Here is a 16,763-nt window from a genome sequence, read left to right on the forward strand (position 1 = left end):
TGGGAAGGCTTTACACTAGATGTTGGAACATTTGCTGTGAACATTATTGAGGATGTTGGATGGTCAGTTCTGGATCATAAATCATCCCAAAGGAATTGGATGGAGCTCCATCACTCCAGAGAACACAGTTCCACTGCTGCACAGCCCAGTGCTGGGTGCTTTATACCCCTCTAGCCCATGCTTGGCATTGGGCATGGTGACCTAAGGCTCATGTGTGGCTTTTCCAGAGCGTCCCATTTTACTGGCTCTGCTTTTCTTTGCAGATTAAAGCTGTGTGGGCGCTGCTGAACCCCTGCGTCAGCAGTATGTGCACCTTAAATTAGTTGAATTCACTCATTAGAAGGGATGTCTGTGGCCTGACTGATATATTGGCTGGCCAGTGATATGAGACCCATGGTATTATTGGTTTTGGATGGTAATATTGCTGATAATTAGCCCTTTTCTTGGTTGTACCATCATCTGTGTCCGAACCATTAGACCAGGGCTGCCCAAAGTTGGCCTATCAGAACATTCCCTAACACCTCACCTCTCACCCAGTTTACCTTTTAAAAATGTGCTTTTGGAGTATTTTAGCAACAAAATATATCATTATTTTTTTAAAATACATTTCTTAAAACTCTAGAGGTCTGCCTGCCTCCTTTTTTTGTATATTATTTTGTCTTTTTGGCTCTCGGCCTGCTGCAAACATTGGCACCCCAAAATGGTTGTCCCAGACTTTGAGCTGCCCTGCCTTAGACAGCTTTGCCATTGGGTAGCTTAATATGAACTACCCTCTGTTTAACTATATCATGGCCATATATAATGAGTTGGTGGATCTGAATAGAAAAAGTACTTAAAAAATATAAAATGCATCAAAACGTAACCTTTGAGAACATTTATGAAGAACATTTATAACGCAAAAAAATCATACCGAAATCAAAAGCACAAAGCATTCTGGGTAACTCCGCCCCCAGGGCAATAATATATTATTTGTAATGAATATTTTCTGTTGTTTGAAAAGTGTGATAACTGAAAACAGAGAGTCATATCAGTCAGTAAAACACCATTTAACTAGAACTATTGGAGTGGAGTGTAACGTTAAAATCTGACATGCTAATACACTTATATTAATAAAAATAAAGTTATATAAAATATGAATAAAGTTATAGTGGCTGATATTATCAGATTTTAAGCCCCCTGAAATCTATATCAACCACACTGTTCATGCTGGCCGGGCCTTAAAGTCTAGATACCTTTGGACATATAGTGCAGCTGTCTCAGTGTTGGACATAGACCCTGTTTGGACAGCTATAGTTTACAAATTAGTAATTTCATAATGTAATAACCTAATTATGGTGATTGATTCTGTAATAAGTTTAATCATTTCTAATGATGAAGAGTAATGAAATAAAGTAATGATTCCAGGGATGTGATTCCAATATTATTCAGACACAGTTTGTTTACTGTTATGGAATCATATTAATTATTCTATAATAGTTAATTGAAAATGATTATTTGAGCGTGGTATATGTGTTATTAATGTGTTATGTGTCACTTACAATCCCTTCCAATTTAATGTTAACTTAATGATATCTGGGTATTACATGTATTTGATTGCAGTTTGGTTATATCTGATTGATTAATTGATGGTTTTGAAGTGTTTTATCTTTGTAGAACCTGCAAAGAGCATTTTAACTTCTCAGTTTGGTCAAAATTTAGCTTTGGGCTTCCTGACTGTCTGGAACAGTGAATTAATTCTGCTGTCAGAATTTAATTTTGTATGTATATAAGCTTGAATCTTCTAGAAGATTTGATCCCATTTATAAGGTTTATTCTGATAATAATGTTCTGTGGAGATCAATGACGTAACCCAGCAATCAATCGCGTTTTAGTCAATTATTGTATTTAGCAATCGTTTTCATTAGGCCTGCTGACCAGGGTATATTTTGGTTTGTCCATCTGAATTTACATGACCAAATCGTAAGGCAAATTATTCAGTAACTGCATGAAATAAATATTAATTTTTATTTTATTTATTATTATTTTTTAAAAGCTCCCCTCAAATTAACAGAACATGTGTTTTATGATCTACACATATTGCTATATGCTTACAATTTACTGCTGAAAGCCAAAAATCTTAGACGCTCTTTGTATTATTTAATAAAAATAATTTTTACAGAGCAGATCACTGAAGAGACGCCATCTGCTTATAGTTTACAGCCCAGATTTGTGGAAAAATGGGTCGACTTTCAGTAGACAAAAAAATTGAGAGTTCAGCTTCTTTTATTATAAGGGTTTGAAATTACATCACCCATCTATTTGACTGGAAAGAAGACAGTTACAGCTCTCATATGACCCCCACCTTTTGAATGTAGCTTATGAAATATGAAAGTTATGAAGAATATGACGAAGTGCATTTTGGAACCGCCGGTGGTCTCAAGGAGTTGGAAGAGGTTAAAACACACTGTAAACTTTCAGATTCTACTTCATGCTTTGATTTATAACCTTTTCTGTAATTGTTTGATTCTTGGCTTTATGAAAAATAATAATTTCCTCTCATTCACTTCATAACCCTGGTCAGCAATTATGGGAGAAATTGGTTTTGAGTCTTTTTGAGTACATTCCTGCACGAGTAATCATACATCCGCCGTTTTGTTTTCGTTCCATGTTTTTTTTCTGATCGCCGCTGTGGTCTGTCTCATTATATCTTTATTCGTCCTCACCGAGTAACACGTCTGCTACGGCTCTTGAACTGTTTCCAGGAATCTGTGAGCAGAAAGTGCTTTCTCATGTTTTAATTTTTTCTGAGAAAACAGTAGCTGCTTGTCTCAGGAAGTTATCTCTCACTCTCCTGCTGCTGTAGATTCAACCGTCTTCGCCGTCCTTGCTTATCTTGGCCACCATATCGCAATCAACACAATAAATGCGTTTGCCGAGCGTGGTTTGAAGGTTTGCGCCGTTCTGAGATACACTTACGTGTGCGTATGTGCCTGCGGGGCAGCGGGTTAATGGACAGGGTACATATTTGTATGGTCAGCTTTGATGTCCTCTTACGTGAGCGGTAACTTCAGAGGAAACAACTGATTCATGCACAAGTCATGCCGCGTGTGCTTATATGATTGAAAAGGACAGTTCAGGCCTCCTTTTCAGATTTCCTACAAAAAACCCTTTAACAGAAATATCCACCGTTTTAATTAGAAATGACCTGAAAAGCCATAACAGACATACACAAAGAAATAAAGTTAATAGTCATCTTATTCATCCAAGAATATTTGTTAATAAACCTAGAATGTATGTTATGAAAATTGCACAAGGTTTTTTAAGGTTCACCACCTTGTATTCTCTCTATATTTTGTCGCTGTCCAAAGAAAAAAGTATCTCTAAAAGGGCAGCTTTAGAGGAGAGGAGCAAAAACGTTCTTTAATCTCAGTGTAAGTTAATGTTTTGGGCCATTTCTATTGGTCCAGTGGTCATGAAAGTTTCAGACAATGTAAAGGGCAGCTGCTGCACTCAGATAACGTAGAAAAAAGTGGAGATTTTTTCTTCGGACAGTGACGACTTCTGTTTGAATCTGTAGATTAAATTATGACGATTAACTGATTTAAAAATAAGTCAAAGTGTTTGTGTTTGTTTTTAGTCTTCCATGGAATCAGATGCCGTATGTATCCACAAGTCTGTAAGTCTACCGACCACTGAGACTCCCACTGACCTCTTTCCCTTCTCTGTTTGTCTTTCAGGATCTTCGGAAGCAGGTAGCTCCACTGCTGAAGAGTTTCCAGGCCGAGGTGAGTGCACGTTCCTCTCTTGTTTTGTTTTGTTTGACCACTGTGCGCCCAATGAAATGAAAACTAAGGATGTCAGTACAGAATCCAAAAGTCCATGAAATGGACATTGGAAACAGTGGTACCGTTTAACTGAAGGGCAGCATTTATGAGGTTACATAAGCCCATATAAAGCTTAATCCAACAAGCCTCAGTCATGAAGGATGCTTTATTTTTCTCAGTGTTGACAGCTGAGCCTTTATAAATGTCTGAATAAGTTTGCGTCAGTTCATATGAAAGGCTTGTGTAGGTGTCGTGCAGCCTTATGAAGTGTTGCTGAAACAGTGTATGAAAATGTAAAATTGTTCTCATTTATCGTATTTCGTGGGAACACCACTGTCAGTGATCAAAATAAGGCATCTGGCTGCAGCATGGAATTGGGCGGGGCTTAAGCTACAGACACACTCACACTCAAATAACTGGCTTTTTTCTTTCTGAACTGGATTATAAATTGCAGGGGCTCTGATTTCTGGGGTTTAGTTGGTTGGAGGACAGAACAGGCAGCAAAACAGTCGTATTCAAAAGTGATCAGTTTTGTAGAGTCAACATCAAATCTGACAATATGTCCCATCCAGTTTTTTGCCTCTCGATCGAATCCAAGTACACGGTGATTCAAAAAGATTCATCTGATTTCAAAATGATTCATTTCACTTGTAAATCATTATAGAACAATGCAGTGAACTGTAAATGGTTTAAATGAGCATAAAGTTTATTATGTAATTTTATAAGTGCTCAATATGAACCTCCTCCAGCTGTACAGTCAACATCAACGCCATAGTCAAATTCATGCCATACTCGATTGAGCATGTCAGGTATCAGTACACTCATGACTCTTTCAGTGTGATTTCGGAGATCATCCAGTGTTGTGGAACCAACGGCGAACACTCTGAGCTGTTGGAGGTTCACTGCCCATGAAAATCACGCTGCACAGTTATGACGGATTCACTCTTATTGAAGTGGAGAACGCAGAACGCTTTCTGCTCAGGGGTCTCATCTCCTAACAGACTGAAGGGAGCCATCTTCCACTGACAGTCAGAAACTCTGTGACCCCCTCTTTCAATTGGTATGTGATTGGTTCCTACGCCTTGGCGCCTCACAGTTGTAAAAATATGGCGCTTTGAAATCGGATGATTATTTTTTTAACCACCCTGTACTTTAACATGAAGTATTGGCCTGTTATAATCTAATCTTTGTATTTACATAGATATTATAGCCACATGATTCAGCCAGTTGGTACTACAGTTAAATTACTTTGTAGTATGTTTTTTGTTCTCTGGGCCATCAGAACTCTAAGAGCAGTAAACACTAGAATAAGCACATCAGGTATGAGGACTACTGCCACCTGTTGAGTTTAGCTTATTAGGAAAAGCACTTTTTTCTCTTTTAATAATTTTATATTATTACATTTTAGCGCAATGTTTTATTCTCTTAAATTATTTTATATGTTTATGTTTCTTAACTTGTCTGTCTTGGTTAGTTTTCTGTCTAGGTTTGCACTGATTAGGAAAAGTACTCATTCATTTCGTTGTATATTTTATGCAATGACAGGCATTCTGTTCTGTTCTGTTCTGTTCTGTTCTATTATTTTATCGCGGCCTAATTTTTAATGGCCTTGTTTTAATTTTATGTTATGTTTGATTTTGGCTTACGATCAGATAGAATTGACCTACCTGATAATTTGTCTGCTAGTTACTGCAGTATTTTGCACTTAATTTTGAATAGTGGAATACAGTTTAAACTCTTTTTTTTTATGGTAAATAGTCTTTGTATAGTGTTATGAATGCTTTGTGATTTCATGTCGCTCTAACTCAGCAGCAGCTCCCCTTTGTCCCCGTTTTAAATGCCAGGAGTAGCATGGTGGAAAAACAGAACATTCACACAATAGTTTCAGTTTCAGACGGTTGCAAATTACGCATAAAAAAAGGGATTTTTCTGGTGGCTTGCCACTCGTGGTAGGTGGCAGAGCGTACACTATATAGACAAAAGTACTGGGACACACCTCCTCATTATTGAGTACAGGTGTTTCAGCCACACCCATTACTAACAGGTGGAGAAAATTAAGCACATAACTGTGCAGTCTTGATAGACAAACACTGGCAGTAGAATGGGTCACACTGAAGAGCTCAGTGACTCTAAACATGGCACTGTCATAGGATGCCACCTCTGCCACAAGTCAGTTTGAGAAGTTTCTGTCCTGCTAGATCTGCCCCAGACAACTGTGCTATTATTGTAAGGTGGAGGCAACTAGGATCGACAACAGCTTAGAGACGAAGCCCAAAGCAAGGTCCATAAAGTCATGACTGGGTGAGTTTGGTGTGGAAGAACTTGACTGGCCCTGACAGAGCCCTGACCTCAACCCCACTGACCACCTTTGGGATGAACTAGAACAGAGATTGTGAGCCAGGCCCTCTCGTCCAACATCACCGTCTGACCTCACAAATGCTCTTCTGGATAAATGGGCAAAAACTCCCACAGACACTCCCCAACATCTTGTAGAAAGCTTCCCAGAAGAGTGGAAGCTGTTATAGCTGCAAAGGGGGACCAACTCCATATTAATGCATGTGGATTTAGGTGTAATGTATAGGCGTCCCAATACTTTTGTCCATATAGTGTAGTTTTGCATAGTATTCACCACATGGTTACATTATACATACTCAAAACATGGAGAGATGTTATGATTTTTTTTTTATTCAACTTTAAATGAGTTCCTCACTGCAGACATTCAGATCGCTGTTACTGTTGTTACTATTACAGGTTATGGATGGCTGTTTACGTCATTTCCGACTCCCATTCCAGTTACAATGCTTTCTGTTTCTCGTTAAAATAGACCTGAATCGGCGCCGATCTCGATTTTTTTGGGTAAGGTCAGAACGTCCGTATTTGCGCCTCAGCTGAAGGCAGATTTTCACCATTTGTAACAGCTGCTGAGCAATCAGTCTCGCACTATGTTGCGTCAGCTGAGGCCGTATAAATAAACCCCTCCATTTAAGAAGAAATAATGCACTGTCCCAAAATTCCTCAAGTCCCTCTCTCCCCCTCCCTCCACTTGCCCCTGTTTCCTTCCTCTCTTTTCCTCTCTGTCAGCAAGTACACAGTGACCTGCACCAGGTCAGGAAGAAAGAGAGAGAGTGTGGACTACAAAAGAGAAGTGGAGCGGACTCTCTCCCTCCCTCCCTCCCTCTCTCTCTCTCTCTCTCTCTCTCTCTCTCTCTCTCTCTCTCATCCTTTTCATGATGCACTGAACCCTGAGGCCATGTTTAAATTGCATCCTGTATAAAAAAAGGACAAAACATCATCCCCCCTTTCCCAGCACAGAGAGAGAGAGAGCTACTGCCGAAAGCTCGACTTCTGATGTTCCGCTCAGATACACAGTATATCCCACAGTCCGTTCATTACCCCTCCTTTCCTTCTTCTCCTCCCTCTATTTTAATCTCGTTCTTTCGCCCTCTCGTCCGTCCGTTCGCCCGGCGCAGGGCCCATTCTTCACGGGTCTATTTAAATAACCGCGGTCGCGCTCCTATTCATTGACCTTCTAAAAGGAGATGTTCCCGTTTTCCTGTGTTTCTGCTCGTGGAGCTCGTTTGTGCATAGCTGTTTTTTTTTTCCGAATCATCTTTCGCTCTGGGCAGGAGGCGAGAGAGTGATTTTATGGAGGGAGGAGAGGGCTCTCGTCCTCTGGTCTCGCACCCAGAGCCACGCCACTGACCCCGAACAATGCAATGTGACAGCCCTGCCCACAGCCAGACCATAATACGCAAAAACCTTTCTATCTCTGTTTGTGTGTGCGTCCTCGTGTATTCGTGTGGTTATTTTTCCGAGCGGTCCAGTAATCATTTTCCAGCTCATGCATTCTTTGTGCTGATACTCCAGCTGATCACTGAATCGCAGTTCTATTTTTCTCCTTTCTGTTCCATTATTACCCTCTTGTATATGCCTTGTATTACATTGCCACCCTCTGAAGGCCTCACAGTGCTAATTAGAAGCTAGAACCTTTGTTGCTCTACAAAAGGCCAATAAATCTCAAAAGACCACTTCGGTTCCCATACACAGCTTTTTGTTTATTGCCATGGTAGAAATCCAAGCAGGTCCAGGAGCTTTCAAGACTGCTGTTGATATTAAATATTTAACTATACACTCTAAAAAAGATGGTTCTTCAAAGGTTCTTTAGTAAAGAAAATGGTTCTGTATAGATTTGCATGATTTAAAGGTTCTTTGCTTGGTGAAATGGTCAGATTGAAGGAGAATGTTCTGTAGATGGTTCTTTGTAGAACCATGAACACTCAAAGAATGAATTGCATGATGAAATTGTTCTTCAGATTGACGGAGAATGTGTTGTAGATGGTTGTGTGGAATCTTGAAAACTCAAAGAACCATTTGCATGATTAAAGGTTCTTTGCATAGTGAAAAGGTTCTTCAGATTGACGGAGAATGTGCTGTAGAAGGTCCTAAATAGCACCATGAACATTCAGAGAACCATTTGCATGATTAAAGGTTCTGTGCATGGTGAAATTGTTCTTCAGATTGATGAAGAATGTGATGTAGATGGTTCTATACAGAACCATGAACACAAAGAATCATTTGCATGGTGAAATGGTTCTTTGCATGTTGAAAAGGTTTTTCAGATTGATAGAGAATGTGCTTTAGGTGGTCCTATATAGAACCATGAACACTCAAAGAACCATTTGCATGATTAACGGTTCTTTGCTTGGTGAAATGGTTCTTCACATTGATGGAAAATGTGCTGTAGATGGGGTTCTGCTATTGTTACAATGTGATATGACCTTGTGACAATAGAAGAACCCTTTATGGTGCTATATAGAACCATATACAACACATTCTACATGTTATGTAAAGCGACCTAGGGATTGTTAAGGCACTATATAAAGTAACTTATTATTGTTATTATTATTCTCCATCAATCTGAAGAACAATTTCCCCATGCAAAGAACCTTTAATCATGCACATCGTTCTTTGAGTGTTCATGATTCGATATAGGACCATTTTCTTTACTAAAGAACCCTTGAAGAACCATCATTTTTAAGAGTGTATTGGAGTTACTGGCTCAAGGTCCACCACTGGATATTTAATGAAATCTGTCTTTTTTTATTAAAGTGTTACCAGAGTTTTGTGTGTTCACTGTTGTGATACAGTCTCACTGGGATGTGTTGAATCTTGGACCGTATTGTGATGAAGATCAAATCCTGAGCTACTTGGTAACGGCTGCTGTTTTGGCCTCCATCCTTCAGAATCTGCTTTTTTTTCCTCTCTGCTTGTAAGAATCGACTTGCTGAAGAGTGCCGAGCTCTCTCCTCCAGCCTACCTCAAACCAGACACAGAGGTGCGTTTGATACGCTCCATTCGGACTTTCCATTTACTTCGGCCCCCACCGCTTTAAACCCCGTGACCCTGCGGCTGAATTTAAGGCTGCGCCTGACCCTTTTTATCCAAGCAGAACTGAGGCTGCCTCTCCTGCAGCGCCGCACATGAATAAAAGAACGACCTGCCTTTCTCACGCCGCCGCTCCTCTCTCTCTCCTTATCCCCCGTTTGATTTTGTTAATGGTAAGACAATGGAGGATGAATAATAGGAGTTAATGGGGACTTAAATTTGTCCTTTTGCTTGTACGGTGAGCTTTTTTTTTTCTTCTCCAGCGACAGCCGCTGAATGATGGATGAGGGGTTGAATTTTTCATGGGGGCCATATTGAGATTCTGCAGGTCCTCGCCATGGAACGGCAGAGCCAGCAGTGTGCGCTACACTCCAATGAGTGCTCCAGCTTGCCGGCCGTGCCGGAGCGGGGATGTATTCCCTTTGTAAGCGAAAGAGGGAAATCTGTTCTAATCGAGGCCTTAAGGCCACTGTGCGGTTCTTCAGAACGTTCAAACGCGGGAAAGAGAGATTTCGCTTCAGAAACTTGCAGAAAGTTCTGAAGTTGACGGACTTTCTGCAGCCATTAGGGACGTGGGCGTGGCTGAACTCGTCTCAGTACTGGTATGCTTAGTGTGGCATCTTGGAATTCTTGGTTTTTGAGTAGCTTTTTGTCTCAGTATGTGCTGTAGAACCATGAACACCCTCCACTTGTTGTGGAGACATGCACACGCGTAGTAGCCAGAACAACCTGGAAAAAAAGCACACTTTTAAAAAACTATTTGTCAGATTTCACCAGTGATTTAAAAACTTTTTATTGAAATGTTAGTGTCACTTTGAAGCTTATAGGTCTCTCCCCATTCGAGATACTAACCTATGGCCATATTATAGAAACTGCTTATCTTTTGTCCTAAGATAAGATCTGACATGGTCCAGATAAGATTTTTTACAAATCCATATTACAGAAGCAAATTTTAACTTAGAATTTTCTTATCTAACAGCATCTTATTGCAAGGTGGGATATTCTGACATCCTTAAACAAAGTCAACAATCAACTGTCGTGTCTGCAGCCGATGATAGGTGCAAGGTTGAGACGTAAACACAATCAAACTAACGTTAAAAATGAAAGTTTGTAGACAGAACGAAACGAATCCAAAGTGAAAGTTAAACTGGAGATTAAGAATATTGTGAGAGCTGTTTATCAGAGCATTGTCGCTCCTCAGTTTCAGTTTCCATTTCCCAAACGCTTTAGCCAACCATGCTAATGTTATTCCTCCTAAAAAACAGTGACATGTTCAATTCTGTCTCCTTATTGTTCACCACCATCACAATATTTTATGTGGCAGGTTTTTCTGAAGATTAACACACAAAGTTAATAAGGGGGACGGTGGAGATTTCCAGTATAAATAAATGTAGCATTATTATGCTAGTAGTGAACTATGCTGCCTGACACAGCTGCCTAAAAACGATAGAAACTGACTCTTAAACAGAAGTTAGGACACTGTTGGGGTTGATCCTAAAGTTAGGACAGTATTTAGGAGATTTAGTCTAGTTAGGATGTTTGTGCAATACTGTTTTCTTATCTGGAGTTATGATCACATTATGAAGTTGGGAACTGTTATTCTGTAACAGCTACTGGACTGTAGTCCTACCCGAAGTCGTCATGGTGACTAAACAGATGAGATGTTTCTGTAATACGGCTTCTGGTCTTGTATGACCAAATAACTGCTCAAGATGTTTGGTTCTCCACATTTCAGTTTTTAAGAACTGAGGATCCAGACTATGTGCCATCCGCCATATATTATTTGGGCCTAACTCAAGTTACCTTGAAGGCTACCAGTCTACTAATGAAACCAATGAAGACTGTCAGTTGAACCTAGCTTAAAAGTGGGGGTGGACAACATGGCAGTATTTAGTTGCATTGTGATAAATTGCACCACAATACACTTTTCTGAGCATCTAACCAACTTTAACCTTCATTAAAAAGCATAATTAGTCCATTTCTATTGGATGTAGTGCAGCACAGTATGGCAGACATTGAATAAAATAATTGTATTAACACTTTTTCAATGTATTTTTCAAATGTGCCACTACTGGTGCATTTTATCTGTCCCAACTCATCAAACATAAGAAAAACTATATATTGTGATACATATGAATCGTGAAAAGGTCTTGTGATGTATTTTTGCGATATCACCCACCCTCCATTTAAACGCAATGGCTCGCCCGTTCAGTAAGATTGACACTAAATCGAACCTCAGAAATGATCTATAATCTGTTTACAGTTTGAGAAGAACCTCCTAGCATTGGTTCTTGGGCGTCACTCATCAGCTTTGAGACGACTGTTGCCTTTTGCCGTTTGCATGAACCCTCTGGCATGAATCCGGCGGGACGCTGTCTATGCTTGTCGTAACAGATGTAGCAGTTATTGGTCATTAAGCAGTTGTTCCCCGTTAATGGCTGTTTATAGCAGCTGCCAGAGTCAGTTACTGTCAGTTATAGCTTTTGAGCTGATTTTATGGCACGGATTCACATTGGAGGTCTAGACTTTGCTAACAAGGTCTGAAGTGTGATGTCAGAAGTCACTGTATAGCTAAAAAAATTTGTATCTTAAGCTCAACCTGAAAATAAAAACATTTTTATTCACACTCCTGGTCAAATTAAGTACAGTTCATCATGGGATTTTTTGCCTACGTCTAAAACATTGTTTTTTTATTTGTCATCATGTACTAGCAAGCGGGGGAGAAATAATATAAACCAGTAATTTCAGGTTTCACCTCCCCCTCCCACCCCTTCCACCTGTCATTGAGAAAATGCTCAGCTAGCTTAAAGATCCTCCCTGATATCTTGTTTCACTCATAAAAAGGAGGACAAACGCAGTGATTTCTGACGTTGAGTTATAATATTAAAGAACCCATAAAATGAAAATAATAGTGAATTTTTCACTTTTTTGAAGCAAGAGTTTGATGTAGAATGTAAAAATTGTCAGGTTTCAAATTGTGCACACCAGTTCTTCAAGGGTTCTTCAGTAAAGAAAATGGTTTTTGCATAGAACCCTTTGCATGATTAAAGGGTTCTTTGCATTGTAAAAAGGTTCTTCAGATTGATGGAGAACGTGCTGTTGATGGTTTTATGTAGAATGTTTTTGAAAAGGGTTCTATATAGCAGCAGCAAGGGTTCTACTGTTGATACAAGCTTGACATTGTAACAATAGCAGAACCCTTTTTGGTGCTATATAGAACCCTTTTCAGAAAGGTTTTATATAGAACCATATACAAACCATTCTCCATCAATCTGAAGAATGCTTTTACGATGCACTGTTTAATCATGCAAAGGGTTCTTTAAATAACCCTTGAATAACCATCATTTTTAAGTGTGTAGCATTCGCTCCCCAGTCCATATATGGATTATAAGCTTAAAATAAGACTTGTAAATATTTTAGCCTCGTAAATTCTTGTAAACTTTTTTTATGAAGGGGTGCATCGATTAATCAACTTAGTCGACTAAAATTGATGACCAAATTAGTTGATAAATTATTCGACTACCAAAATAGTCGTTTGCTGCAGCCCTATTTTTATGTCATGTCATGAAAAATGACACATTTACATATATCCTCCACTTACTATATAGGTGCACTTTGTAGTTCTACAGTTACAGACTGTAGTCCATCTGTTTCTCTGCATACTCTGTTTGCCCCCTTTTACCCTGTTCTTCAGTGGTCAGGACCCCCATGGACCCTCACAGAGCAGGTACTATTTGGGTGGTGGATCATTCTCAGCACTGCAGTAACACTGACGTGGTGGTGGTGTGTGTTGCGCTGGCCTGAGTGGATCAGACACAGCAGTGCTGCTGGAGTTTTTAAACACCTCAGTGTCACTGCTGGACTGAGAATAGTCCACCAACCAAAAACATCCAGCCAACAGCGTCCTGTGGGCAGCGTCCTGTGACCACTGATGAAGGACTAGAGAATGACCAACACAAATTGTGCTGCAGCAGATGAGCTGTCGTCTCTGACTTTACATCTACAAGGTGGACTGACAAGGTAGGAGTGTCTAATAGAGTGGACAGTGAGTGGACACAGTGTTTAAAAACTCCAGCAGCACTGCTGTGTCTGATCCACTCAGACCAGCGCAACACACACTAACACACCACCACCACGTCAGTGTTACTGCAGTGCTGAGAATGATCCACCACCCAAATAGTACCTGCTCTGTGAGGGTCCATGGAGGTCCTGACCACTGAAGAACAGGGTAAAAGGGGGCTAACAAAGTATGCAGAGAAACAGATGGACTACAGTGTGTAATTGTAGAACTACAAAGTGCACCTATATAGTAAGTGGAGCTGATAAAATGGACAATGAGCGTAGAAACAAGGAGGTGGTCATAATGTTATGCCTGTTTAGTGTATATCAGTTTTAAAGATTCAGCACCAGAAACAGCCAGTTTAGTTTCTGAGGGGTAAAATGAGGTTGTAAAATGAATTATTGTTATTGCTACGTAAAATCACACAAACATCATAAAGTCAGAGAAAAATAAACTACAAAAACAGGATATGGGCCTTTTGAGGTTAGAGTTAAAAATGAATAAGATGAATAGATGCTATTATGCATGTTAGAAACAGGCCATTTGTTTGCCACAAAAACAGTGATACATAAGCACTGTAAGAAGCGTTATGAGCTGGGAACGGTGTGTGCAACCTCATAGTAGAGGCATCATTATGTTGGTGTAGAGGCCGTATCGGGCCTGGCTGTGTCACAGCACCACACAATAGCCTGACCCACACTGCCGTATAAATGCAGCCCACTGTAGAGTTATAGCGGGGCTCTAATATTTCACTCGGTCTGTCTTCTTGTTCTCACACGGCTATTTTAGCCCTCGTTCGTCTCCGAGCTCCGTATGGGAAAGCAGCCATGATGGTTTGGGTGTGGTCTCGTTAAACACTAATGTGCTCAATTGTGCTTTGGCCTCAGGAGAGACAGAGGCTAAATACAGTGTGCTTACCCTCTCACCCAGGCCAGCGGCTAGCCCACACTGCGTGCGTGTACAAAAACACAGTGACCAGTATGTCCTGGATCAAATCAGTTTCTGAGCTTGTTTTTAAAGCATATGATCACTGTCCAAAATATCAAACGAAATATTTTTACTGTCCTTCATCATTTGAGCGCAGCAGCTGTACTTTACATTGCGTGAAAATTTCATGATAAGTGAACCAACAGAAAGGCTCCCAAACATCTGACCTTTCCTAAAATCGCTTTACATTAACTTGCATTGAAAGTTAAGAACATTCGTCCCTTTTTTTGTAAAGTGACTGTTTTGGAGATTCTTTTTTTTCTTCTTCTTCTTCTTCTTCATAGCAATGACATGCTACCATTCATAAGTTAAAATCATTGTTTTAACGATTGGAATCAGTGTTTTTTAAGAATACAAAACCAATTTGGTTGTGGACAAGTATAAAAACTGATTCTCATATGTTTTCAAATACATAAGAGGAAATTAGGAAGCTGTAAATTTAAGAAATCTCACGTGTCCAGACTGATGAACGGACCTGTAGAAGGCTCTAAAATGACTGAGAAAGCTGTCTAGAAGATCGAGAGATGAAAGTGGAGATAAAATCTTCTGGTATATTTACATAAAGTTGATAAATGAATGTGAAGAGTTAATTACAGGCTCCAATATCATTCACAGAATTCTTAAAATCCACTTTGTAAAAGTTATTATTGTATTTAAAATGCTAAAAAAAAGCTAATATTGCAAGTGATCCCCAAATTTTTTAAAGCTAGTGTACGTTTATAACACCGAGGTAGTAAATGGGTGTGTCTCAAAACCTAGTGAGCTCTCTAAGTAGCCGCTGTCTACATAGGCAGCTGTCTAAGTAGGCAGCGTTCCAACCGTCATCAATCCTTATAAGATAAATGAGACGCTCTAGTTACACAGCAGTGACGTCGCCGCTTGTTCCCGCCCACTGCACGAGACCGGCGTTTACTTACCTCAGCCGTCAGAATCACAGTTAGCCAACATGGATCTGCTCCAGCAGTTTATATAGCGATTTTAATTGTATTTGCTCTGAATGAAGCAGCAAAATAGACAATAGTTGTGGTCAAACGCGGAAAGTATAGGCTATTTGTGCACCTTTATGACTAGAAAACAGATAAATACCCCAGAAAATCGGAATAACTTACATTTGAAGATGACGTCGCTGCTCGGTGAAGCGCTTCTGCCCGCCATCTTCAAACAAAAGTTGCGCCGCGCTGCATCGCGGGATTGCCTCAGCGGCTGAGGAAACATCCGATGCTCTCGCGATATTTGGCCAAAATGAGAGACCTCAGTAGGCAGCATATTTGAGATATCTAAGAATTGGGACAGCCTTCTTGTCGGGAGCGCGCATATTGTGACGTAAAATGCTGTCTATGTAGAGAGCTCACTAGGTTTCGAGACACACCCAATGAATGTGAGAAGTCAGTTAAAACACCTTAAACTCAGATTGTGTTAGAGAATAACTTTATGTTTTGCTTTTTAAACTGTTGCAGAGCATCTTTCAGCGCATTCTATCCATTAGCTGTGATTTATAGGCTCATTAAGAACAACAATTAAAAACGTGCTTGGCTCGAAACTCTAACTCTTGCACTGTCAGCTAATAAAAGGCTGTAAGCTTGTTAACTGATAAGTGAGATTGTATGTTTAATCATACTCCACATCTGCTTTGGGCTGTACGAATGAACCGCACCACCTCCTCTCCATAAAAGCTCTGTGAATCTTCATAGTCTATTTTTAGTAACTTCAGGAAATCCCTAATAAGGCACCTTAGATGGGCTAAATTGAGGCAAAGTTAGCCTGCCACGCTATCCCTCAAGAATGCTACAGCTGTGTTGTGCTTCACATGGCAGCCGGCCGGCTGTACCGCAGACAGGAGACGCAAGACTGCGTGAGGTTTAGCTTTAAACCCCCACATTAGTCAGTCTTGTATTGCATGTTGGTTGTATTATAAGTATGATTAAAATGATTAATCTTAATGAATTTGCTCATATTTTACCCTGAAGAAGGAACAAAACCACAGTGACCAGTGTGTCCTGGATCGTATCAAGATTTCATTTCTAAATATGCAAACATTTTTTTGTTTTTAAAGCATGTGATCACTGTCTGAAATATAAATGGAAATCTCCGTTTTACAAATTTTTTACTGTCCTGCATCATTTGAGCGCAGCAGCTGTCCTTTACGTTGTGTAAATAAAGATCGTGATAAATGGACCAATAGAAAGGCTCCTTAATGACCTTTCCTAAAATCTCTTTACTTTAACTTGCATTGAAAGTTAAGAATGTTTTTCCGTTTTCTTGTAAAGTTACTGTTTTTTCCATTAAAAATTGTTTTAGCTATATGAGTGAACTAAATAAGCTTCATCAGAATGTATTTATTCCTTTCAGCCATTCAGTAGCGTTATTTTCACATTGTCTGGAATCTGTGTTTATTCTAAGTGTTCATCACTGCTGTCCAGTCAGAGCAAGAGTGGCTGTGTGTTCCTACCAGTGTGTTTATGTATCATATAAACAGTCAACTCCTCTGCAATTGTTGCCCTCTTGATATTTGGTATTGCTTTAAAATC

At 39.8% G+C, this 16,763-nt stretch overlaps 1 protein-coding gene across 1 annotated transcript in view; it reads left to right on the forward strand.

The window, feature by feature from the left end:
- The window catches only part of cux1b (cut-like homeobox 1b), a 232,815-nt gene that overhangs the window by 88,283 nt on the left and 127,769 nt on the right, over positions 1-16,763 (forward strand). Inside the window, exon 3 of the mRNA XM_036556545.1 lies at positions 3,717-3,764. Coding sequence (XP_036412438.1) covers positions 3,717-3,764 — 48 coding nt within the window. The remainder of the gene's footprint in view (positions 1-3,716; positions 3,765-16,763) is intronic.

This window comes from Colossoma macropomum, unplaced genomic scaffold, assembly GCF_904425465.1.
Source record: "Colossoma macropomum unplaced genomic scaffold, Colossoma_macropomum, whole genome shotgun sequence".
Taxonomy (NCBI): Eukaryota; Metazoa; Chordata; class Actinopteri; order Characiformes; family Serrasalmidae; genus Colossoma; species Colossoma macropomum.